This window comes from Erpetoichthys calabaricus, chromosome 1 (genome assembly GCF_900747795.2).
Source record: "Erpetoichthys calabaricus chromosome 1, fErpCal1.3, whole genome shotgun sequence".
Taxonomy (NCBI): domain Eukaryota; kingdom Metazoa; phylum Chordata; class Cladistia; order Polypteriformes; family Polypteridae; genus Erpetoichthys; species Erpetoichthys calabaricus.
Window position 1 is genome coordinate 333413441 of NC_041394.2, and position 26620 is coordinate 333440060.

Here is a 26620-nt window from a genome sequence, read left to right on the forward strand (position 1 = left end):
AAATTTCAGGCTTTTGAAGGTAAATGCAGCCTTTTCACTGTTACCTGTTAAATTCTCTCATTACTTTAATATTTGTATAGAAGATGTAAAATGTAAAATGATTACCTAAAATTATCAAGCCAAATGCTTAAAATTGTTTCATGGCTTGTTACTAATAGACTGCATTCACACTTTTATAATATGCAAGATCGTTGTTTCTAAATTCCTGCTTCCAGTATCGAACAAGTATTATTTCTGTATCGGGGGACAAGAGCTCCATAAGCCTAGCAGAAATCAGTCACACAAGAAATGTATTCAGTTTGGGAAGGATACTTAGAAATGGTAACTGCATTCTTTATAAGTTTGCAAAGAAATTCAAGTGAATCATAAGTATGGCATACTATTATCATTTGAATACTACATGTTTTCTAAGAAATTGTGATAATGGATAACTCACTCAAATACTGCAAGTTTCCCTATGACGGAAATTATTTTGTTTGGCTGAAAGCACTTCAGAAGGACAGTAGCCTTAATGACAAAAGGCAGGAGTTACAATACATTTTTTCAAATGCATGTCATTAATGTGTGTCATTTTGGTTAACCCTAATAATTTTAAACCTGTACTGATATGAAAAGTGTAATCGATGTAACAAATGTTTTTTTCTGTAATTTAAAGAAAATAAAGTTCTGTATTAAATAGTAAAAATCTCAACAGCTGGATACACAAAACTATTTCAGATTAAAATATTTTTAACACACAAGACACTGAAGTAAAAATACTGCAGTGTAAACTGTTAAAGGTACAAGTGACAAAATGTTTAAAATATACAAAAATATTAAAGTATGGATCTGTATCAGGGTGGCAAAGTGAAGCAGTGGTTTGTTGTTGCTCACTCTTGGTTTTAATTTTGTGATAAGCTGTTGCCCATTAGCAGATTACACATGCTCTTTACCATTTGTTTCATTTGCCCATCCCCCTACATTTGGCATCAGGCCAGGTTGTGGAGCAACAGCGTGTTGCCACACCAACCACACAACGAAACAGCTGGGGATCCCTGTTCAAAACTCCCCAGGCAGAAACATGGTCCAATTCCACCATCCAGAAATGACCATCTTATCTGCTGCAGCCAGGTGTTAAGTGGGCACCTCCTTGGACTGGCCCAGCCACTTGGATCCTCAACAGTGAGGTTTTTGTGATCCGAACCAACCTCGGGGAATTGAGCCACATTGCCATAACTGACACTTCCTCATGATGCAGGTAATGTGCCTCATTTGGCACTTCATGAGCAAGAGCTTGCTTCGACACAACATTAAACCAGTGGTATCCCAAGATTCTCTGAAGAAACACAGTACAGAGAAAGTCCAGTCTTCAGCTCAGGTCACAGGATAGTGTCCATGTCTCGTAATTATGTAGGAAAGTAAGAAGCACTAGGACTCTTAAGACTTGGACCTTCATCCTTTTGCAAAGGTATCGAAAGCACCACACACCCATTTTCCAGCGACTGGATGACCCCCCACATTCTCCCAATCCATCTACTGACTTCATGGAAGAGTCACTAGAGACATGTCCAGAGACTTTCTGGATGTTTATGCTTGTATTTTACAATTGCAAGTCTCCTCACTTTGGCATTTTTGTGTATATGTAGTAACCAAAAGTCTGTTCATTTTAGAATTTTTTTTTGCATATGTAGCAACAGATTTTATTAACTGATTTTGTCCAATATTGTCTGTATGTTTAACACTGCGCTTATGTTTTCTTGTTTTATTAACGAAGTTTTGAGATAATCTGGTCATATCAAGTACAGTCATATGAAAAAGTTTGGGAACCCCTCAAAATTCTTTGGATTTTCGTGCATCATTGGCTGAGCTTTCAAAGTAGCAACTTCCTTTTAAATATACGATATGCCTTATGGAAACAGTATTATTTCAACAGTGACATTAAGTTTATTGGATTAACAGAAAATATGCAATATGCATTATAACAAAATTAAACAGATGCATAAATTTGGGCACCCCAACAGAGACATTACATCAGTACTTAGTTGAGCCTCCTTTTGCAAATATAACAGCCTCTAGACACCTTCTATAGCCTTTGATGAGTGTCTGGATTCTGAATGGAGGTATTTTTTAACCATTCTTCCATACAAAATCCCATAGATTTTCAATCATATTCAAGTCAGGGTACTGTGACGGACATTCCAGAACATTGTACTTCTCCATCTGCATGAATGCCTTTGTAGATTTCGAACTGTGCTTTGGGCCATTGTCTTGTTGGAATATCCAACCCCTGCATAACTTCAACTTTGTGACTGATGATTGAACATTATCCTGAAGAATTTGTTGATATTGGGTTGAATTCATCCGACCATCGACTTTAACAAGGGCCCCAGTCCCAGAACTAGCCACACAGCATGATGGAACCTCCACCAAATTTGACAGTAGGTAGCAGGTGTTTTTCTTGGAATGCCAGGTGTTGTTCTTCCGCCATGCAAAGCACTTTTTGTTATGACCAAATAACTCAATTTTTGTCTCATCAGTCCAAAACACTTTGTTCCAAAATTAATCTGGCTTGTCTAAAAGAGCATTTGCATACAACAAGCGAATTGTTTGTGGTGTGAGTGCAGAAAGGGCTTCCTTCTCATCACCCTGCCAAACAGATGTTCTTTGTGCAAATTGACACTGGCAAAAGCACAAGGGAAAATAGTATGTTTTTCCTTGCCTCCACTTGGTATTCGCTGAAATCCTTCTATTTGTTGGTTTAAACAGTGGTATAAACAACAAAAGGAAGTTGATTGAGTGACGCAGCATGTCGGAGAAACTCGAAAGCTCAAGTTCACAAAGTCGCACAGTGCCGAAATAAAAAAAAGTTATCACATATTAAAGTCGCCGTGAAAAGGCGAGTCGTAGCTCACCGTCTGAGTGTCATATGAAAGCTTATTAGGGTCAGAGAAAAAATATAGGCACACATTGGGGAAAAAAGCACGAAATGTCAACTTTAATCTCGAAATTTCCACTTAATCACATAGTTTATTTTGTCATTAAAGTAGAACATCATAAACTTCATCTTAAAATTGTTTAATGTTTAGTTTCTCAAATCCCATTATAACTAAAGTAGCACGTTAAATGCTTTGTTTTGTATTTGATCTTCTTTGTGCTCTGTGTGTACAAATCACTACGTGCTTCCGGGCTTTCTCTTCATCCGACAGGACACAGAATCCATTACATTTGTTATATTACAGCTCCCCGAATAATTAAAATACTGACATGTATACGTGATATCATTTTCATGATAATAGGAATTAAAGCATGTTATTAAACATGGGAACACGGTGGCGCAGTGATCGTTCATATCTCACGCAAGACGCTTGCTGCTCTCTTTTAAACGTACTAACACCCAATTCCTGTCCTTACTTTTCTTTCTCCAAATACCCAATCACCACACAATCAGCTCTGTAATAGACCCTAAGCCATCTGTAAGTTTAGAATGCAGATTCTTAAAAATTTTTAAGGAACAGTGAAATATCTTCGTAGTACGTGTTTAATTATTCTATCCATCCATCCTTCCAGCACCAGCAAGAATACAGCGCAAGGCAGGAACAATCCGTGAACAGAGCGCCAGCACCTCGCTAGCGCTATGGCACCGTGTCCTCACATGTTTAATCATTAACAATATAGATTATTTAAAGTTTTAACTGTATTATATAATAAACATATTTTACTGCATTTCATTTTAAAAATGATGTCATCAAATGTAAATACGCTCTTTATAAAGTGGCTCAGGTTGTGCAATATTACAACTGTATCGAACGTTTACAGGGAGGTAATTGTTCTTATAGGTACAAACAGTTCTACAAGGAGCACTTGGACTCATTGAGTGCGTTTATAGTTCTTGGGATGAAACTGTTTCTGAACCGTGAGGTCAGTACAGTAAAGGCTCTAAAGCATTTGCCATTTGAGAGCAGTTCAATAGACAGCATGGCTGATGCAGCGTGTGCTAGATGCTGTATACCAAAAATTCTCTTTCTGATCAGCTGCTGTGCAGCTGTGATTCCCCACTCAGATACAGTGATATAAATACTCTGAGTGGTGCAGTGAGTAATATGGAAAAAGATGATCCGCTGTGGCAACCCCTAACGGAAGCAGCTGAAACAAGAAGAAGAAGAAGAAGGTGCAGTGAGAGTAACAACGCTATAGCAGCTATTGTATTTACAATAGTTTGACCATTCTGTGGACCATTATATTGTTACAGGTTAATTACAATCAGATGCATTAAACTAATAAACAATATGCAGTTAATTTCAGTGTATTTATAAAGCCGTGCCAGGTATATGGATCTAAAAAAGAAAGGATAACCACACAGGAACAGCAGCACTGCTTTGACGCTGGGTGCCGCCAGTCTGCAAAACCGAACGCAGAACTTGTGTACGCCAGGGTATGAGTTACTGTGGAAATGTGCGTGGCTTTACTCCAAGTTTAGGTTTTATATATTGCAATCTGAACGTGGAAATGTGGTGTGCACGCACCGTTTATACATGAGGCCCCAGATCTTCTGAGAGTTGCTTTGAGGATCCCATGCTGTCACTCTTCAGAGGAGAGTCAAAGGGAAGCACAACTTGCAATTGACCACCTTAATTACGTTTTCTCAGGATTGGACACCCTGTCTATGAAGTTCAAGGCTTAAACGAGCTAATCCAAACAATTTGGTGTTTTAAGTAATCAGTATTGAGCAGTTTACATGTATTCAAATCAACAAAATTACAAGAGTACCAAAATTTTTGCACAGCCAGTTTTTCACATTTAATTTAATTCATACAACTAAATACTGCTTCACTAAAAATCATTGTTCGGAAAACACCCCAGTACTTAGATGTTCTTAGGAAATGAAAGACATACCACTGTTATCTTTTTTGTTGAAAGTAGAGTAAATTATTATGTAGAGAGGGGTTCCCAAACTTTTTCATATGACTGTAACTAAGAAAACGTACTTGACTGCAATACTTGGTGTAACCAGTCTTGGGCTTAACCAAGATTAATAGTAGTAACAGTTTTGTAAACATTAAAATGACTTCCACATAAAGCTCCTATGAAATGCAATCTTTTAACTGGCCAATCATTTACCTCAAATGTACCAAGTAATACACCATTTCTGTAAACTTCAAATAAGCTTCTAAAAATTTCTGATACAGCTAAAAATTTGCAAGTGGTAGTGTAGGCTAAGTATCTCCATCTGCTTTTACACATATTATATAGTGTGGAATTGAGGTTATCAATATAAGTGGACTTCATTTTAATTGATCAAAACAAATATAAAAATTGAAACAGGCATTGTGTATGGAAATAAGTTTTTTTTTGTTTTTTTTTTTTGAAGCAAAGAGTTCCTTCTTCCTTCTACATCACAGCTGTCTGCATGTCACATGTTGATGTCGTCTTTTTTCAGTCTAAGACACTGCCCATTCTTCTCTCATTAGTCCACCCTAACACTCAGTGTTGCTGTTCATCAACACCCCTCTTCTGCTGGAGACCTTAACTTGAATACACTGGCACATCTGAAACAGGCTTCTGAGAAGCTACTGCTAATCTTTCTCTTCAGGCTGCAGATCTGCATAGCTCGTTAGCATAGTGTACTTGGTAAAGTATTATTATTGACAAAAAAAAAAAAAAAAAAAAAAACACTTTGGATAATTTTCTTTTTTTCTATAATGAAACCAAATTTCAATCAAATCCGTAAAAATTTTGTGATTTTGGGGTATTTAGTTTTTCTACTGTATATATTAGTGTCCTTTCTTAGTAGGTATTTACTAGCCTAGACGTATCATACCCCAAAATTTCAGCTTTTAAACTAAATAGAAAAACATTTTTTTTGTTGATATGTGAGTCAGTCAACTTTGTATTATATAGAAAAAAATATAAACCCAGGAGTGCTAGATTAGAGATACCAAAATGGCCAGTTTTACCCTTTATAGGAGAGCAGGAGCATACACTGATACAGCCTGTTGCCGTACCCACGTGACGAACCACCTTAGGATCCCAAATTAGGACTGAGTGTAGTTGTGCATTGGGTGTCACCTCAGCACAACACTAGTTTGAATGGAATGGGTTAGGTTTTTTTTTTTTATATATATACAGTGGGTGGAGAATCTAACTGCAAACAAAAATGCATGTTACTGAACTACTGCAACTTTTTATTACACTTGCCATTAGAAACAAACGGACATTTTAAGAAAATCTTTCTCCTTTTTAACGCTAGGTACTGCATTAAACAAAATTGATTTGCACAGGTTTCATTAACTACCACTCAAATCCATCATTAAAGAGGAAAGACAAAGAAACACCATACCTGCTTGGTGAAGGTGGAGTATGAAGTGACACAGTCGGTACCCCCGTCGTCGGAGTTACATGGCTTGGCAACTGGGTACCTTGTGATAAGCTGCGATTTAACTGAGGATTGTTGTTGCTCATTCCCCTCATTGAATGGGCTAGTGCACCTAGAACAGGATCACAACAAGCATTTAAAGGTTAGAAGGCCATTTTCAATGTGGTCAACATGACTTTCATTTCTCGCTGAAAAAGAAATGCAGAAGAGGTAAAAGGAAAAGTGCAAGTGTTCATAAACATACATGGAATAAGAACATACCTACAAACATCATCTGAAGTGTAAAATACAACTCTTAGATAATTTAAACAATCAAGCAAGGCCCAAACCACTCGCATAGTAAACTAAAATAACTTCAGACCTTCTGTCAACTTTGTTGAATTTAAAGTAATAGCAATTTAAAAACATGAAATTATAAAGTAAAAAAAATAATCTGTGTTGTTTCAGCTTTTAACAACCTTTTTTATTACTTACTTTGTTGTCCATATAAACTTGCACCAAATGTGGATAGTTGACTTGATGTCGATGGTGATGGAGATCCCAGCATCTACAGAAAGACGTTTGACAAGTGGTAATTGACTTACGGGGACTGTAGCACATTAAGAATTGCTCTAGAACTTGCACTTCTTAAAAAGCAGCGAAAAGTACTGAAAATGTACAGGTAAAATACAATAGCTGTGTTCCTCTCTTTGGCTTTTAAAGTGCTTTCTAATCTTACAGGAATGTTTAAATTATCAAAGGGATTAGGATTTGTATTATACACAACAAAGGTAAACTTTAGTTTACTCTTTTGGATGTGTGCTTTAAGAGTTTAAAGCAAAACACTATAAGAGAGAAATCAAAGATTTAAAATATCCCTAGTTCACCTCTTTGTAAAAAATGTAACGAAGAAACCCCCACACCTTCTTTGATTGCTTTAGCCTAAATGTTCATGTGGTCATAGTTTGGAATTTAAAGTCTTGCTCTGTTTTATACTGCTAATTTTAAATTGACCTTTTTATTGGGCAGTTGTGCCACACTGTCCACATACCCAGCTTGAAATTATTACATAACAGAATATGTAAAAGGGGTAAAATTAATGAATGCCTGCTTTTGAATGTTTGCTCCATCCACTGAGGCATAGAGATTCTTTCCTTCATTTTTTGCTTGCAAGTTTCCAACTACACATACTAATAGATGCAAAAACGGGTTTAATTACATAAACAATCCTGTGCAAGAAGAAGACTTGCTTAAAAATGGTGTGATGTTCTTATTAACCATGTCAGCTACACACAAGCAGAGACTGGATATGGAATTAGAACACATGATTCTGGACCCATGAGGCAGAATGAGACAGCCATATGACTTTGGCACTTTGTTACCCACCAGAATAAGTGTAAAGCCTGAAATTCCTTTATCAATTTCCTTATTTCCATCACCAGAACAAAAGAAAATGACAAACAGGTGCTATGTAATAATAAGCTAAACAATCCACACTGGAGAAAAACAAATGCAATTTCAGCATGGTTTACTACAAGTACAAACAGTTCACTCCTTACAAGATCTAATGATCTTTTCTGTAGTGAGAAATGGCCAAATCAGGATGCAATAATGAAACTCGGGTACTACACATTAAATGGAAATACCACTGTAATTCAATGAAGCAGTGGCTTTGGTGCTATTATGAAAGCAAATACATGAAAATTAATACACTGTTTTTAGCACAAACTAAAGATATTCTTTCACCTCAAGTACAGTTACTTTTTAGGTTTTCCTGATCTTTTGGAGAAGAAAAAAGGAAAACAAAATAGTGTCTCAATACAGTGGTTTCTGGTGGATCACACAAAAATGGCAGGTTTTGTTTGAAAAGGGGAGAAATCCTGTCAGAATTTACTCCACCTTTATTGCAAAATTGCAATCAACAAAGAATGTGAACTCAAATAAGAAACCATTTAATGAAAAAAGGGAGGAAAACACACAAAAACCTGGTTGTATTAGTGTGTACACTTCTTAAACTAATACTTAGTTGAAGCACCGTATGATTTTATTACAATGCTCAGTCTTTTTAAGTAAGAGTTTATTCAGTTTGGCACACTTGGACTTGGTGATTCTTGTCCACTTATTGCAAAAAATTTTCCAGATCAGTCAAATAAGGGCATCTTCTGTGCATAGCTCTCTTCATGTCACCTCCCCGGTCTTGGCTCTGGCTGCCCCACCTGGGTAGCTTAATAAGCTAGCTTGCATATTGTAATCTTTTTAGTTAGCCAATAAAAGGTGTCATTTTGCTGGACTTCTCACTACTGTACTTTTCTTGAAAACCTGGACTTCCTTTTCTGTCTCTTGTACAACTCTGTGAATCCTAGCTTGACAATACCTGTATTAAAAAAACGTACTTCGTAAACTGCAATAAGTATTTTATTTGAAAATGAGACATTATACCTAACCTGTATACGCATTGTGCTACTACCCTATAAGAGCACTGGTAGGGAGTTTTGCTTGTAGTCTACTGAGCTTGAACTATGCAAATGTGGAACTCAAGGTGGGACTAACCAATCTAAGGATTATCAATCAGTCCCACTGCCATTTGTTATGAATTTGTAGTGGAGTATGTGCATATAGAGATGATGACAAGAAAACTAATGTGTGTGTGTTTTTTTATTTTTTTTAAATCAAGATGTGTGCAACAGGGTGGGGTTTGTTTGGGTTTTGGGGGATGGTGACTAAAGACTGAAAAAATTTTTAAAAAACTCAACTGCTGTCATTTGACAGTACTTTGAATCTGTCACCAAAATCGATCAGACTGAGCTATTATGCAAAGTGTGCAAAATTAAAGTTGATGTGTCACTTGGAAATAACTAATTTATATCAGTATCTCAGACAACACAACTCTACAGTGAATGTATTACACAAGCCAGGCTAAGCTAAAACTGTTACATATTTAGCAAAAGACATGCTTACTGCACAGTGCATACACAGTACTACTATTTTATTATAATACACAAATGACTTAATAAATATTTGATATTTAAAGTTAAAAAAGTGATCTCCCATTTACTAGGTAACAGTTTAAAAGATGATGCATGCAATGGGTAGACAGAAGGTATGAACAAGAAAACAGTGGGACACATTATTATTGTACTTATTTTCATTAGCTAATTGATTTTTATTATTTAAGCCGTTCAAAAATACATCATAGAAAGTAATTTGGTCTTTTTTTGGTCCTGGATGGTCAATAATTTAAGATTTTGCTTGTTACATGAAGGATTTTTGAGTTGATAAATACTAGCAAATATTTGCTCATTATGATCATTAATGCCATCATTTCCTTTTAGCCTTGAAGATGCAATACAAAATGCTAACTTTAATACTTGCATATCACACCTTAAATCACAATATGTAGCAAAATAATCAAAATATGATTTTTGGATCAAATTGTGCCACCCTAGTCAAAAATAAACACTGGATCAACCAAGAGGTGAAGAAAAAATATGCTATTATTTTGTCATTTTAGTGTTGGCTTCTTAATAAAATGTTAAAACATGTAGAAGACACTATCATACACATCTTGGTAAAATAAATAGCTAAAATAATGCTTCTTTGAGTGAATAAATTAAGATGTTTAAAAAGTTACACTTGTGTTTACCAAGACAACTGAATAACTCAAAGCAGTAACCTTGAGAATAATAAGTTCCAGTCTGTCTTTCGTTATTCAAGGTACTCCACACAGCAATGCAACTGTATCCTGAAAAAAAAGTATTATATAGCAAAAAAAAAAAAAAAAATATTTGGATATTGATACAAGTGGAAATCTATTACTATTACTAACTCCACTGCACAAGGGGGGAGGGTATTCTTTTATTGCCATGTCCAAACAAAGCCGAAAATATTACCTGCTGTTTGCTTGTTAGTAAACGCTACTCTACAGTACACATTGCATCTGGAAATGAAATGCATGGTACAGATTACATGTGGTAGAAAACTGCCTTTGTGCGAGACCAGTCCTATGTACACCTTTACTGGAAAGTTATCCTCATAAAAACAACACATCAGTCTCCTGACTCTAGATGGCAAGGCACCAGATCTTATACCATAAGATAACCTAGCAGGATGCCCACATACAAAATTATCCAAATTCTCCCATTCCTATTGTTCAGCTACAACTATGTAGTAGTGGAATTCTATGAGAGAAAATGTATAACAAGTTATATTTTTTAAACACTATAAAGAGCAGCAGGATTTTTTTTTGTTATTTGGAAACTAAGTGAAAGTAGTAAAATTATTGTGTTACCACTATCCTTATATTATTTCGCTTGTGTCTGTCCGTGCTCGATATAAACAACGGTTGCCACAACTACTATATCTCTCCACAACAATAGCAAGGAATCAGTGTTCTTGGCAGAGTTTAGGTCTTAGGCATACCTTCAAATCTTCAATGTGACCAATTATTGACTGTGATATTTGACTGTTTATTCGGTACATACTTTGTTATTGATTGAAACTGCATTATGACACTACCATTTTACACCTCCTCTTTCCTTCACTTCAAGGTTATCCTCCCACCTGTGTTACTCACCGAAACTGCATTATGACACTACCATTTTACACCTCCTCTTTCCTTCAGTTCAACATAAGCCTCCCAAAAAAATAAAAGGCACATATAGCCAAGCTGCAACCAACAGAAACGGTCTTGCCAGCCTACATACTCACACCAACGCACAAAAGCAGAAACATCTACAGGTACATCACTCCAGACCAACAAGCACAGGCAAGAGGCCTTAGAACAACAAAGACAACGTATGACAAACCACAGAGCAACATTATCTGAAGATCAGAGGCAGGAAGTCTTCCACCTAGACAGTGAACAAAAAATGAAATACACACACAACCTTTCTCAAGAACAGCGTCAAACTGTCAGACAAGAAATAACATTACAATGAAAAAACTACATTGATTCTATAACATTGACAACTCAAAACAAGATATTCCTTTTATATTGTGGCGTACGCAATTCCCCATTTATGTGCCATATTGTATGACTATCACCAAACATTTAATAATGTCAGATTTTATTTGCCAGGCCCCATTTTTACCCATGGCCAGTTGTACCTTAGATTTTCCAGAGTTACATTGAAACCCGGGTCAAATGTACAGGTACTTGTGGGTTACACAAAGGGGAATATTTTTGCGAACAGTAACGTTTATGCAACAAATTGCATTTTCTGATAATTATTATAGAATAATTTTAATAGATTTAAAAGGTCAAATGTGGACCATTATGTTCAAATGTGTGCATACCGTTTCTATACTACTGTATAATACTGCAAGCCAAGTTGTACTTTTTATGTTTTTTTTTCAATACTGTGTAATGTACCTGGGTACTGTGTAATAGTGTGACGATGCCGGTCCCCTACAGACTCCCTCTTCTCACATTGGAGTCTGTTAAACCAACACCGTCAATAGTTATGACCAAGATGAGCTGAGCTAACAAATCTCATTGAAGCCAGGGGATGGTGGAAAGTGCTCAAGTGCTTTTGTTAAAAACAGTCAAAAGTAAAACCAAGTGTATTGTGCAGTGTTCAAAAAATACAGTACCCAAATAAATCGCAAATCCATAAAAACAGTAAAATATGGGGATAAAATCCATAATAAATAAATCGGTTAAAATAGAGGTTAAAATGCAGTCTCTCTCTCCTCACTCGATCATAGCCCACTGCCTTTTGTCTCCCCAGCTCACCCATCACTGGCGTTGCCAGCGGAGCCTCTGCAGCACGAACTCCTTGCTGCCGCCACATTGCGCAGCCAGACCGTCCAAGGTCGGCACAACTCCCGTCTTCCTCAGTCTGCGCTCCCTCATGGAGCCCCAGCTCGTGCTGCCTTCTCATTCCTGGTGTCTGGATCGTCTCCCACGACTGCATTTTCCCTTCTTTAATCTCCTTCTGATCTAACTTTTCTTTTTCACTTCCCCCTATCCTGCCGGCCCATAAATATACATTTCTGTGGGCGCAGCGACTTAATCACACGCCGCCCCAATCACCTCATCAACTTCCCACGGTTGTCCAATCATGCCCACGGAAACAGACATGGCAAACTGGATTTAAAAAGTGGCCATATTTTAATTTGAAGCCACGGACCTACTATACCACAAAATAGCATAAATGCAAGTTGCAGTTTTATTATTTATGTATATAGCTTAGTGTGAAGCAAGGTCCACATTAATGCAATTTGCCTTAATGATGGTTCAGTTATGTCATCACCAAGTTGCACTTCTTTTTATTTTTATTTGGTGTATACTGTGTAATGCACCTAAGCTTGAAGTCTTGAAGTAAATAGTATTATTACTGGAAATTGCACTATTTATTAGTTTAAATATTATGCAGTTTAATGATGGTAAAGTTGTTTAAAAAGTCACTTTAACATGTCAGTGGACAGAGATTGTTAATGTTAACAAAGTGTAGTTGGTTTACAAAAAATATTTACTATTTATTCCTTTTCTAAGACATGATCAGTGTAATACAACTTTTGACAAGCACCTCTGGATATTTTACTAAGTCTAAATGCCTCTTTAGATGGTTGAAAATATGTTGTCAAAATTTTAGTTTGTTTGCAAAATTAGTTCAATAAAAAAATTCTACATTTTGACAGCAACTGTCATGCAATGTGATGCCTTCTCTTCATTAGTGCCACCCCCTTAAAAATTATCACTTTATGGGGCCATGCAAACCTGTATTAATACTCGTGTGCACATTAAAATGTTTTTTTGTACAATGTACAATTCTCATGACAGTGGAATAGGTTATTCTTAGCCAGTAATTGCAGTGGAAAATGTGGTTAACATCCACTCATGCATGGGAAAAAAATACCGTCAAATACAGTGAAACCGGTATAATTTTTAAAAATACCATGATATAGAATTTTGGTCATACCGCCCAGAACTAGTATGAAATATACCTGAAATAAATAATAAGGGAAATTGGATGTTTACAAATTACCTTGCATTCCATGTGGCTTTAAATAGCTGTTCTCGTACATTTGTTATTGATGTGTCTGAGCTACTAGAATTTCCCTGAGAGGATGCATATTTATCTCATCTATTCAGGGTATTCCCACTAAAGTCAGTAGGTGTCACCATTTAGACAATTTTATCTCCTAGTACAAGATAAAAGATGGTTGTAACAAACATTTGATTAAAAAAAGATAGTTATTGTCACATACACTGTGAGAGCATAGTAAAATTCTTGTGCTACTGTTGTGAAGCGAATGGGGGGTGGGAGGGAAGTACATGTATATAGTAAATAAGACAATACAATAATGTAAAAAGTAAATACAATAAATAAGAGTAGGAGAACAATAGCCTAATGTACATAGTACAAAACAGAACTGTACAGGCATAAACATTGTATTAAACAGTAGTGGCACAAAGAGAAGTGCAGAAGGCAGTACAGTAGAATAAAACAAACCAGCAGGTAGGTACAGTATAGGGAAGCAAGTTCAATTTTACTGCAAGTTTAGTGGCCTTATGGTCTGGGGAAAGAAACCGTCCCTGAGTGTGGAGCATGCAGTGAGGTTCTTGTGGCATTTTCCAGAAGGCGAACCTATTTAGGTAAAAACTAAAACTTAGGTAAATTGCAATTCTATGTGCATTAAAATTTTTACATTGATGAAAGCAAATAGAAATTGTAGTCATTAAATGCAAATAGTAGTGCAATCTTTTGTAAAAGGTAGGAGTAAACTTCTGTAAAAAATAAAACAAAGTTTTTACATCGATTAAAACTTTTACTGCTATTGTTCAATGAATGCTAAGAAATGTCATTAAATGTTAACTGAATAAGTATTGCAAATTTTTGTAAATGATAAAAATGTATTCATTCATTTTACACCACTTATCTGGGACAGGATCTTAGGGTTAACAGTCTTAGCAGTGAGGCTCATACATCCCCTTTCCCCAGCCACACTTGCCAACTCATACTATGGAATCCTATAGTGTTCTTAAGCCATCTGGGAGATACAATGTTCCCAGCAAGCCCTGGATCTTCCCTGGGGCCTCCTCCCAGCTGGCCGTCCCCATAAAACCTCAGCAATTACGTGTACAGGAGGTATCAGATGCCGAAACCACCTCAATTGGCTCTTCTCGATGCAGAGGCACAGCAGCTCACCTCATCTCTAAGGGAGAGCCCAGTAACCCTGTGGAGAAAGCATAATTTGGCCACTTCTACTTAAAATCTCATTCTTTTGGTCATTACACAAAGCTCATGACCATTAGTGATTTTGAGCTTTGCCTTCTGCCTCAGCTCCTTCTTCAAAACTATCAACATAGTAACCACATAACTGCACTTGCAGTCCCAATCTGTCCGTCGATCTCACAATACCTCATTCTCTTTCTCAGGACTCAGGTATTTAAACTTCTCCACTTGAGGCAGAAACTCACCTCCCACTTGGGAGAGGACAGTCAACCTTTTTCCTATTAAGGACCATGGCCCCAGATATGGAGCTGCTGATACTCATCTCTGCCCATTTCACACTTGGCTGCAAACTTTCCAAATACATAATGGAGTTCACAACCTGATAAAGACAACAGGGCCACATCACCTGCAAAAGGTAGCGACTTAGACCACCAAACTGGGCACCCTCCTCTCCCCTGCTTCGACTGGATATCCTATCCATGAAAATCACAAACCATATAAGACAAAAAACAAAGCCTTGAGGATGATGCTAATATATTTCCAAGTATGCAGACACAGCCATCACTGTGATTATACAGAGACAGAATAGCCCATCATATCACGACCATAGAAGCCAAGGAGGAACATCCTCATAGCCTAATCTAAGTGTATAAAATTCATGTTGACTGACTGAGCATCTCCCATGAACCCTCCAGGATCCTCATGAGTGTGAAGAGATGGTCCACTGTTCCATGGCTTGGACAGAATTCTCCTGGATCCGAGGTTCCACAATTTACAGTATGCATAAAAATGTATTCATTAAGTAAACATTTAGGTAAAAATGGAAGTTCAAAGACTAGCATGTCAACATACTCTTCAGTAAGGAGTGCATCTGTCTGGCTGCAAATGAGCCTTAATACTATACTATATAAATACTAAACAAACCCACTGAAGCACAGTTGAAAGTATATGACCACATGAAGAAGTAGTACCATTATAAATGCAGTTGTGCACTGAAATGTTATAGCACCTTATATCAAATATTAGATGTGATGAAATATTTTAAAACCGTATGTAGTAAAAGAAAGTAACCAGATATGACAGGACACATCAGCTGTCATGGTGACAGTATAAAAAATCAAGGGAGCAAAAGATCTTCAGTGCTAAAGGCCAATTTCCCCTGAATTAACCACACAGAATAAAACTTGCCCATTGGTAAAAGTAACTGCAGCCCCCTGTCTTAATGCATTAAACATTTAACGGTCTTCAAAAAACATTTTAAATTTCAGAGAAAAAAAAAATTAACATCACATACTTCAAACAACGATTTACAAGTTTAACACTAGAATCCCTGAAGCCTACGAATAAACGTGTAATCCCAGGCCATCTTAAATTCCTTCGCACCTCTCCATTTTGTTGGGCAAATGTGTCGATCAGCACACACGTGCAATCAGACTGTTATCCCATCCCTCACTGCCACAGTTCAACTCGGACAAAAAGTTCTCTCAGCTCAAGTCTGCTTATCTGGGAGTGAGGTACCTGGAGTTGTATAGGGTAAATAATATATTATTTGGAACACATGCATTTCTTGTGTGTTCCGTGTCTACAACAATCTGTAAATGTAGGATGACAGGAAATGAGAGGCAACAAATGCTGAACACATACCCTAAAACAAACTTTTTTCATGTTATAGTCATAACGACAAAATTTTGACGTAACTGTATAATGTGTGAAGACTGAAGTCCAAATATCAAATAAACACTTTCACAAAAGGTTTAAGTATAAGAAAACATGCACTTTTATTCAAAAATAACTCAAGAAAAAGAAATCAGTTTAGGGTACGACACTAATGTGACCGCTTGGGTGGTGCAGATTGTGGCAGGTGGCCGGGTGTGGTCATCAGCCGCCTGCCTATTTAAGGAGCCGCGTCTCCTCACTCAGGGCTGGAGTCAGGTGAGGAGAAGGATGAGGTCGGAAAGGAGGCGGCAAAGAGAGGCCTGGCGAGAAGAGAAAGAGAGGTGGCTTAAAGAGGAGCCTGGACTTTGGGAGACTGTTGGGGTTTGTGTGGCGGTGCACTTTAAAACTTTGTATATAGTGTAAATAAATGTGTGGTGATGGCTTTGCATGTGTCTGCCTGTCTGTGTCCGGGCCGCCCAATTCACAAGATGCAAGAACTGCTGACTCAATCATGAGGTCCCAGGTTCGATTCTGAGTGCTTCCTAGATTTTCCATTTTGAGTAGTGAGCTGCTCTTATTGTTACTACAGTATTATAGAATAAAACCCATACAATAGCTGGTGTAAATTTATGGTACTTGTAAAGGTTAGCGTTTTTTTATTATTCAGTTTTATTCTCTCAGTCACGTTCATGCTCCCCAGATCTGACACTGCTAGTTTTCAAATAAAAAGATGTGCTATAACAGAGGTGAACTCAAATGAGGACGAGGGTTCTGCATCAGAGAAGCCCTCCCCGGAAGAAACATCCACTCACATCTAAGAACAACGCAGCTGCACCAAGCGTAAAGGTGAAAGATGACACTGTTTGGATGCAGCAAGAAGTTGGGAGTCATCCTCCCAGTGAATCTGACACTAACATGTCCTTCAACAAAACAGCGGGGCTTACGGAGCTTGCCAAGGTATCGTGCAAAGTTCCGTTTGCAAATATGGTTCCTGATGGTCTTTAGATGAAAAACATTTATGTTACTTATATAAACGCCACATCAAATGTTGTTTACCTATATTTACTCATCTTCCTACAGTGTAAAGTCACAAGTAGACTGCAGAGATTCCTGTGTTTGATCAGCACAGGCATGCTGACAAAGTACATGTGCAATGCCACTCCTTATTCAGGAAAAGTTCAGTTACGAAAAGTGCGACGGCAGCTTCCACCTGCAGCTATACACACTTCATTACATGAGCAGCAATCCATGCTAGTGTTTAGATCTGGCACTGCCAGATCTAAACAGTAGCAGTCGTGTCAGCATTGTACCCTAACCCGATTTCATTTTCTTTGGTTATATTCTTGAATAAAAGCATACTTGCTTCGTTATACTTGTACCTTTTGTGAAAGTGTTTATTTGATATGCGGACTTCAGTCTTCACACATTATACACTTCATGTCAAAGCTTTCTCATTAGTACTATAACATGAAAAAGGTTGTGTTCAACATTTCTTGCCATCCTACATTTACCCAGATCGCTGTAGATACGGAACACACATGAAATGCACGTGCTTCCAAATAACGATATATTATTTTATATTATTATTATCCAGGCACCTCACACCCAGATAAAGAGCCTTGAGTTGGGAGAAATTTTTTCCCTGAATTGAGCTGTGTCGGTGGGGAGATGGGACAGCAGGCTACTTGCTGCTTGCATTGTTCGACACATTTGCAAAACAAAAGACGCTAATGGAGAGGTGCGAAGGAATTTAAGGTGGCCCGGGATTATGAGTTTTTCTTGTAGGCTTCAGGGAATCTAGTGTTAAACTTATTTTTTTCTGTAATTTAGAAATAAGATGCTTTTTGAAATTCTTTGTATCGATATGCATGTCAGCCCTTTAAATAGAGCTAGTCAACCCACAAAGTGACATAGGTGGCTACCTAAGGCACAGGACACTGTCAACTGAGATGCATGTGCACCAGAAACTGAGGGGCTCCAAAGCTGCTGAAGTTATCATATTAACATCTGTGAGTATGGGGAAATGGGGCAAAAACTCTTACCATAGGCAACCAGAAGTGCATTTGTAACAGGCTGCAGAATCAAGATCATACAAAATGTGTATTGAAATAATGTTAAAACTGATAATTACTGATACTTTGATACTTTTGAAAATCTTATAAACTGAACACACTATTACACGATGACTTCATGTGCAAAAAACAAGTTTTGCTATGAAGAGTACAAGTTTCACACATCCTCATTTTTTTTAAATTTGAGGTACTGCATTATGATAATAAACATGTAGATTTTGTCAATGGCTGATATTGATATTTATCATCCTGACCTATTCAAATTAATAATTGGTCATACCTGTAATACATATCCTTTAACTTTGGTCATTTATATACATTTTGAAAGTGAACGCTATTAGAAATAAAAATTAAAGCAAGACAACTTATTTTAGCAATTATACAAAAATAAATAAATAAATAAATTAAATAAATAAAAACACATACAGGGCATATAATATTCTTTTTTCATGCACGTACCTCTTTTTCCGGTCGGAAAATCGAAGACTGGCTATAGTACATGCTGTCATCGTGATAATCACTGTCAACCCCCTCTACAAACTTCTTTCTTGAAGCACCAAACATACTGTTTGTCACCTGAATAAGACAAACAGAAATAGCACATTAACAAAAATAAGATTGTGCTTATTTTCACATTGCTGTAAACATATTTTCATATTGCTGTAATTTTATCTAACTATTTATTCCCAACAACACTGCACAAATGGGGTAATTATTTTTATAAGTGTGTGCTGGCCACAGCATATAGTGACCACTTTGAGTATTCAAATCACTTTCCGGATAATGCAAAATCCGCTTGGCAGAGCCATTTTAAATATTTCAGCACACATGACATTAATCTATAGGCTATTTGGGATTTCAGAAATGATAAAAACACACAAACCTGGTGCACAGTTACAAACCCCGAATGTGCAGAGGACCTCAGAAAGGCTTGACTAACACTAGTGCTGCGAGGCACTCCATGAATTTGGACTCCATTAAGTATCAGCCTTCCTTAGAACAGTAAAGCAACACAAATAGAAACTTGCAAGCAACTGTGACTGAAGCCATACAATATATTTTATTCATATTCAAACATTACACAGAATAAATTTTAATGTACAGTAAAAAGTCCCCTTATGTACACAAACTATATAAATAGAAAGTAAGTTTATTTGTACCAATTTTGATTTATTTACATCTATACAAGGCCATAGTTTAAATACTAATCAAATTGACAATCAAAAACAACATATTTCAACAATTAGCAAAGCAAATTAAAATGTCGTTAAATAAATAATATTCTTGTAAAAGATTTAGAATGTTAGTGAGAGCAAGTTAATGCCTCTTTAGGTATAAATGAAATAGCTGTAAATGAAAAAAAAACATCCAATCTATGCCAAAAACATCTGATATCTATTAACAAAATACTAAAAAGAACTTAAAAATTAGATAGATGGATAGATAGATACGAAAGGCACTAGACAGACACAGATAGATACTTTATTAATCCCAATGGGAAATTCACATACTCCAGCAGCAGCATACTGATAAAGAACAATATTAAAGAGTGATAACAATGCCGATAACAATGCAGGTATACAGACAGACGATAACTTTGTACAATTTTAACGTTTACCCCGACTGGTGGAATTGAAGAGTGTGGGGGAGGAATGATCTCCTCAGTCTGTCAGTGGAGCAGGACATTGACAGCAGTCTCAAAGTATCAGTTGAGTATTACATAGCCAAATACACATTAACATATCGGTATGCAGCTGAAATGTTTAATTTACAATAAATAAATAAATATCCATCCATTATCCACCACTTATCTGAGGTCGGGTCGCGGGGGCAGAAGCCTAAGCAGAGAAGCCCAGACCTCCCTCTCCCCGGCCATCTTCTCCAGCTACTCTGGGAGGACCCCGCGGTGTTCCAAGGCCAGCCGGGAGATAAAGTCCCTCCAGCATGTCCTGGGTCTGCCCCGTGGCCTTCTCCCAGTGGGGCATGCTCGGAACACCCCGCCAGGGAGGCGTCCAGGGGGCATCCTAACCAGATGCCTGAACCACCTCAGCTAACTCTTCTCAATGCGGAGGAGCAGCAACTCTACTCAGAGTCTCTCCCAGATAACTGAACTCCTCACCCTATCTCTAAGGGAAAGTCCAGCCAACCTGCGGAGAAAACTCATTTCGGCCGCTTGTATCCGTGGTCTTGCTCTTTTGGTCCCTACCCAAAACTCGTGGCCATAGGTGAGGGTAGGAACGTAGATCGACTGGTAAATCGACAGCCTCGCCTTTTAGCTAAGCTCTCTCTTCACCACGACGGACCGTTGCAGAGCCCGCATTACTGCGGATGCTGCACCGATCCGTCTGTCAACCTCCCGCTCCATTCTTCCTTCACTCGTGAACAAGACCCCGAGATACTTGAACTCCTCCACTTGAGGCAGTAATGTGTTCCCAACCCAGAGAGAGCATTCCACCCTTCTCCAGCTGAGAACCATGGCCTCAGATTTCGAGGTGCTGACTCTCATCCCCGCCGCTTCACACTCTACTTCGAACAGCTCCAATGAGAGCTGGAGGTCACTGTCCAATGAAGCCAACAGAACCACGTCATTCGCAAATAGCAGAGACGAGATTTTGAGGTCACCGAACCAGACCCCCTCCGCTCCTTGGCTGCGCCTAGAAATTCTGTCCATATAACTTATGAACAGAATCGGTGACAAAGGGCAGCCCTGGTGGAGTCCAACCTCAACAGGAAACGAGTCCGACTTATTACCAGCAATGCGGACCAAGCTCCTGCTCCTCCTGTACAGAGACTGAAAGGCTCGTAACAACAAGCCTTTTACCCTGTACTCTTGGAGCACACCCAACAGGATGCTTCAAGGGATACGGTCGAATGCCTTCTCCAAATCCACAAAACATGTGGACTGGTTGGGCAAACTCCCATGCCCCCTCCAGAATCCTGGCCAGGGTGTAGAGCTGGTCCAGTGTTCCACGACCGGAACGGAATCTGCATTGTTCCTCTTGAATCCGAGATTCGACCATTGACAGAACTCTCTTCTCCAGCACCCCTGAATAGACCTTCCCGGGGAGGCTGAGGAGTGTGATCCCCCTATAGTTGGAGCACATCCTCCTGTCACCCTTCTTAAAAAGGGGGACCACCACCCCGGTTTGCCAATACAGAGGCACTGCCCCCGATGGCCATATGATGTTGCAGAGACGTGTCAACCAGGACATCCCCAAAACATCCAAAGCCTTGAGGAACCCAGGGTGAACCTCGTCCAACCCAGGGGCCCCGCCACCTCAGAGCTTTTTAACTACCTCGGCCCCTGTTATGGACGGGTCCCCCCTGGAGTCCTCCAGCTCTGCTTCCTCTAAGGAAAACATGATGGTGGGATTGAGAAGATCCTCGAAGTATTCCTTCCACCGGTCAATAACGTCTACAATTGAAGTCAGCTGGGCCCCATCTCCACTGTACACAGTGTTGGTGGAGAACCGCTTTCCCCTCCTGAGGCGCCTGACGGTTTTCCAGAACCTTCTCGGTGCCGAGTGAAAGTTGTTTTCCATGGCTTCCCCAAACTCCTCCCATGCCCGAGTTTTTGCCTCTGCAACAGCCGATACCGCCACACGCTTGGCCTGCCGGTACCCCTCAGCTGCCTCTGGAGTCCCACTGGTCAACCAGACCCAATAGGACTCTTTCTTCCGCTTGACATCCTCTCGAACCTTAATATTTCATACCTTCAACCTTAATAACCTTAAATACTTCAATAAAAGTTTTGAAGTAATCTTCAGTCTACATGGCTAGGTGGGACAGACTTGAGCAAGGTAAGAGAAAAGCTATACAAGATTTTTAGTGCAGAACCAACTTTAGTACAGCACGCAGTGCCAATATAACAGCCTGTGCTTCCAAGGATTAAATCAGCACAATGATGGAATACGTGCGTTCAAGTGTCAACCAACCACTACATGAAATCAATAACCTTGCCTGAAGTGGTTATCATATGGTCAAACTAGGGGACTTCGCCCCCTGCTCGCTTAACTCGCCAACCCTTCACCCAAAACCATACCATAACCCCCCGGGCTGCGCTATATGCCAGCCACTTCGCATCTCTCCTGCTAGAATTGTGAAGAGGGGAACTGAACGCATCCCGAGGAGACACGGTCGCTCCTTCGAAACCCCCTCTTTAACAGTGATACAATGGGAAACAAATATTTTTATTTTTTACCTTCTCTTTGCTCTATCAGCTGCTGCTGCTGCTGTGCCGCATGATCTCCATCTGTGTGGCACTTCGAACATTTAAAAGCCTGTACAACAGCTGTCCTTTTGTCTCACTGTCTTGTGTCTCTTCTCCCCCAGACATCCTCTGCTCCTATTGGGGGTCCAATTCCCGAGGCGCGCCACTATGAAGAGGAAGATTTTCTATTCTTTTCATTGAGAGACAGAACGGTCCCCTCCAACTACACATGGGAGCTCGATTCACTCCTGAAAGAGACTTATGAGTGTCTGAATAACATTTCTGTCTCTAAAAACTCCTGTGTATCTGTGCAACTCTGTGACTCAAGCGTGACAGCGAATGTGGATTTCACTTTCACCAAACAACAAATCTTAATTCTCGCGCCCCTTCATTGGGAAGAAACACTACTTTTCCCAGATGGCAACACGAATTAGATGATCTACAAGTCTCCGACCTAAAAGCTTAAATCAGACCAATATATATTCCATCTCTTTTCGCTGTTCCGTTATATCACCGAGTAATAATTTCTGTTTGTCTGCGCTAATGTGATCTTTACTATCATATTTTTGGAGACTTTCGAACTTTCCTACTTCCATTATATCTAACCTGCTCTGCATGTGTATCGTGCCAACATTTTTGAATTCTTTACAATGCTCTACTTTGTCATTTACTCTCTCTTGTGGGACATGAAAGTGTCTCTGAGAAAGTCATGTCTCGTCTCTCTGAAAAAGTCTCGTCTCAAGATTTTTTTATATAATAGAGATAAAGTTGGCTTGTTTGTCCTATACTTTAATGCACACTTGTATGCCCATTAAAACATTCCACACTTTCCTAAGTAGAAACAGTGGATCACCAGTAGTGTTGAATCATGAGTAAAATTTTGACTTTAGTATCAATACTAGCTTTTGTACCTCATTACCGGTACCAAAATGGATTTGAAGCAAATAACGGATCTCTCTAAATATTCTTCAGTCCGTTTCCCTCTTGATGGCATATAATGTGCGTCGAAGCAATTAAGTGGATGGGATACACTTTAAAGTCTTAACAATCTCAAGAAATATGGGTTGGTTGCCTGCAAAGTCTTGACTGTATTGCAAAAATTCCATCTTATTCCAGTCGGGCTGCACAATGACGAGCCACACCATTGCACCGCCTTACTGTACATATCCCCTCCACCTAGATACCATAGATCGAATTAACAGGATGTGGATGAGGAATTGTCAAGTACATCAAGCGAGAGTCCCCAGCGATGACTTGATCTGGTTGAGGTTTGTGGTTGTCACATTTTTCACATATACCATTACCTTGGAAAGAGGATTTAGGAGGTTTGAGGGGTGCACTAACACACATCAGTGGAAAGCTGATGTTTACTTCCATTACCAAATATCCCAAAATGCTGGTACCATACCATTTTAAAATATGTTTTTGTTACCCTTCCAATACTGTTATACCACACCACCCTAAATCACTAGTGATATATCAGGAATTTACTGAAAGCACAAAGCAAGGCTTTTTAAAAATAGTGATATGGAAACAACAAGTAATACAAATACAGCCTCAGAAAAGCAATCTGAGTTGCTTGGTAAACGTCAGTACTGAAGTAAACTACTAACCAGGCACTGTAGAGCAGTTGTATTTACTAACATAAACTGTGGCAAGGATTAGAGATGTTTATAGAAAACTAAAGCCTAATCCAGTCTCATCTATATTTTCCATTCTTGATGAATTTATTGCCTTGTATGCCCACATAGATTTTGTTAACAAGCAGTCCACTATCCGAATACCTGGAGCACTACATTATTCATCCTTCTTAATGTCTCTGCATGATGTAATAAGGACTTTTAAATGAAATAAGGTTCATAAGACATCCTGTCCGGATGAAATTCCAGGGTGTTAAAAGTAAGTGTTTACAGCGACATCTTTAACATATACATCTTGCTGACAGAATCTATAGGTGAGGCCTGCTTCAAAAGAACAACAGTTATCCCTGAACAGAAAAAAAAACAAACAAACAAAAAAAAAAATAACCCAAACAGAAGTGTACTGCCTGAATGACTAGAGACCAGTGGACTTTATCCCAAATGTAATGATGTGCTTCGAGAGACTAGTACACATTTAACAGAAACTTCCAGATAATCACGATCACCTAAAAATTCCATATTGTCATAACTGGTTCTCAGTGGATGAAATATCCTTTCTACTTCATACCATCCTAGTACACATGTTTATAGGTAAGAACTGAGCATTCAATGTTATTGTACTGTCAAAGGTGACCACCAAACTTCCCAAATTTCTTATTTTAAAACTTAGTGCCACACTTACCAACTAGATTACAGACTTTCAAACCAACAAGCCTAGGCTTGCGAGGATTGGTAGCCACAACAGGGTAATGTGCTTTGTTCCCTTCTGTACTCCTTATTCACCTATGACTTTGTGTCCAAACTCCACTCCAACTTCATCACTACATTTCCTGATGACACCACTATCATAGGCATGAACACAAACAATGATTGGAAAGCTTACAGAGAAGAGGCCTACCTGCAGACTCTGTGTGCAAGGGCAGTAATCTCACTATGAATGTCAGCAAAACCAAGGAGCTTTTCAAAGACTTCAGGAAGCAAATGTTAAGACTATACACTTCCACCTAAATTCTTGGACGATGCTGTAGATAGGGTAAGCAGTTTTAATCTTTTTGAAGTATCATCGATAAACTGAAGTGGGCACGTTTTCTGCTCTTGTCATGAAGGCTCACCAGCACCTTTGCTTCCTCAGACATCTAAGGACAGCTCGCATTTCTCCATCTGTTCTCAGCGATTTGTACAGGCGCACAGTATAACTCACCCATACAGACTATTTCTCATTCTGGTATTGCACCTGCTTAGGTCAAGATCACAAAGCCCTGGCAAAGAGTTGTATAAGCAGCACAGAATGTTACAGGCACGCAGCTGCCTTCTTTTCAGGGCATACACAGCACTTGCTGCCTTAGAAAAGGCAAACAGTATGATAAAAGAACTCAACCGTGCTGTACAGTAACTTTTCACAATCTTAAATGGTACAGGGTCACTGACATTCGCACAAAGAGATTCAGGGACGGCCTCTATTCATGAGTGGTAATGTTACTGAAAAGTCAATTTCAACAATAAATACTGTAACATAACAAATACTATGTATAAAACAGCTGTACACGATACTCCAGCAATCACACTGTTATCGGCCTCTGTTCATTAAAAATGATAACATTAGCATCAGTCCGATTTGTAAATCGGAATCAATACTGCCGACCAATAATTCAGGCTTACTTACAATATCAGTTTACTGAATACTTTTAATAAATTTTTCCATTCTTCGGTACGACAAAACACTTTTAAGTTCATAAGTAGCAGTAGAAAAACATGCAGCCTCAAAACAAACACCCAGTTTTATGGAGAAGAGCACAGCACACTTAATTCAGTGAGTAACTATCCTAGTAAAGGCAGAATGTCAGCCATGTGGTTGCATTTCAAAAAATATGGTCAAAAAATTGAGGCAAAAGATTGGTGTTGCATGTTGATGAGTTCTTTGGTTTTCACGCTGTAATTTTCATCACCCAAGCTTTCAATTCCATGTTAGCAAATGTGATATTTTAAGAAGTAACATGCACATTGCAACATGACGAAAGCTATGGAAGAAAGCATCATTAAAAATTTAGTCTGCAAGGCTCACACTTAGCAGCTTGGTGTGAATTAAGACTTACTGAAATCAGAAAACCATCTCCAACTGCATTGCCATTGGGAAATTAATAGTTACTCATTTCAGGCACTCTTAGCTTGCCACTTTGTGGCTTAGAAAAATAGAAACAGAGCTAGGCTCCCCAACAAAAATCCTAAAAGCCGACTTGTTGCAATAGCACATCATATATGTAAAAGTAAAATGTAAAAGTCTGGTTGAAAAGAAGCATATACTTGCTCTGTGAATACAAGATCCCTGCATCACTCATAGTGCATCAGTGGGGACTTGTGCAAAACATGATTACAGTAATCCCTCGCTACTTCGCGGTTCACTTTTCGCGGATTCACGACTTCGCGGGTTTTTAAATACAAGTGATTACCCGCCTATCACGGAAGTTATGTTCCAGACCCATCAGCAACAGGAGAAAATCCGCGATATAGAAAGACCATATAAATAAACATTT

General features: G+C 38.6%; 2 protein-coding genes across 4 annotated transcripts in view; one reads left to right on the forward strand and one right to left on the reverse strand.

Moving 5' to 3' along the window:
- Positions 1-26620, forward strand: part of LOC114665320 (gastrula zinc finger protein XlCGF57.1-like) — an 895535-nt gene that overhangs the window by 431913 nt on the left and 437002 nt on the right. The window lies entirely within an intron of this gene.
- The window catches only part of cnot2 (CCR4-NOT transcription complex, subunit 2), a 141459-nt gene that overhangs the window by 52721 nt on the left and 62118 nt on the right, over positions 1-26620 (reverse strand). For all 3 annotated transcript variants that reach the window (XM_028821128.2, XM_028821122.2, XM_028821127.2), the window contains exons 2-4: positions 18699-18815; positions 6827-6899; positions 6317-6464 (exon numbers count right to left, since the gene is read on the reverse strand). In XM_028821128.2, coding sequence (XP_028676961.1) covers positions 6317-6464; positions 6827-6899; positions 18699-18815 — 338 coding nt within the window. The remainder of the gene's footprint in view (positions 1-6316; positions 6465-6826; positions 6900-18698; positions 18816-26620) is intronic.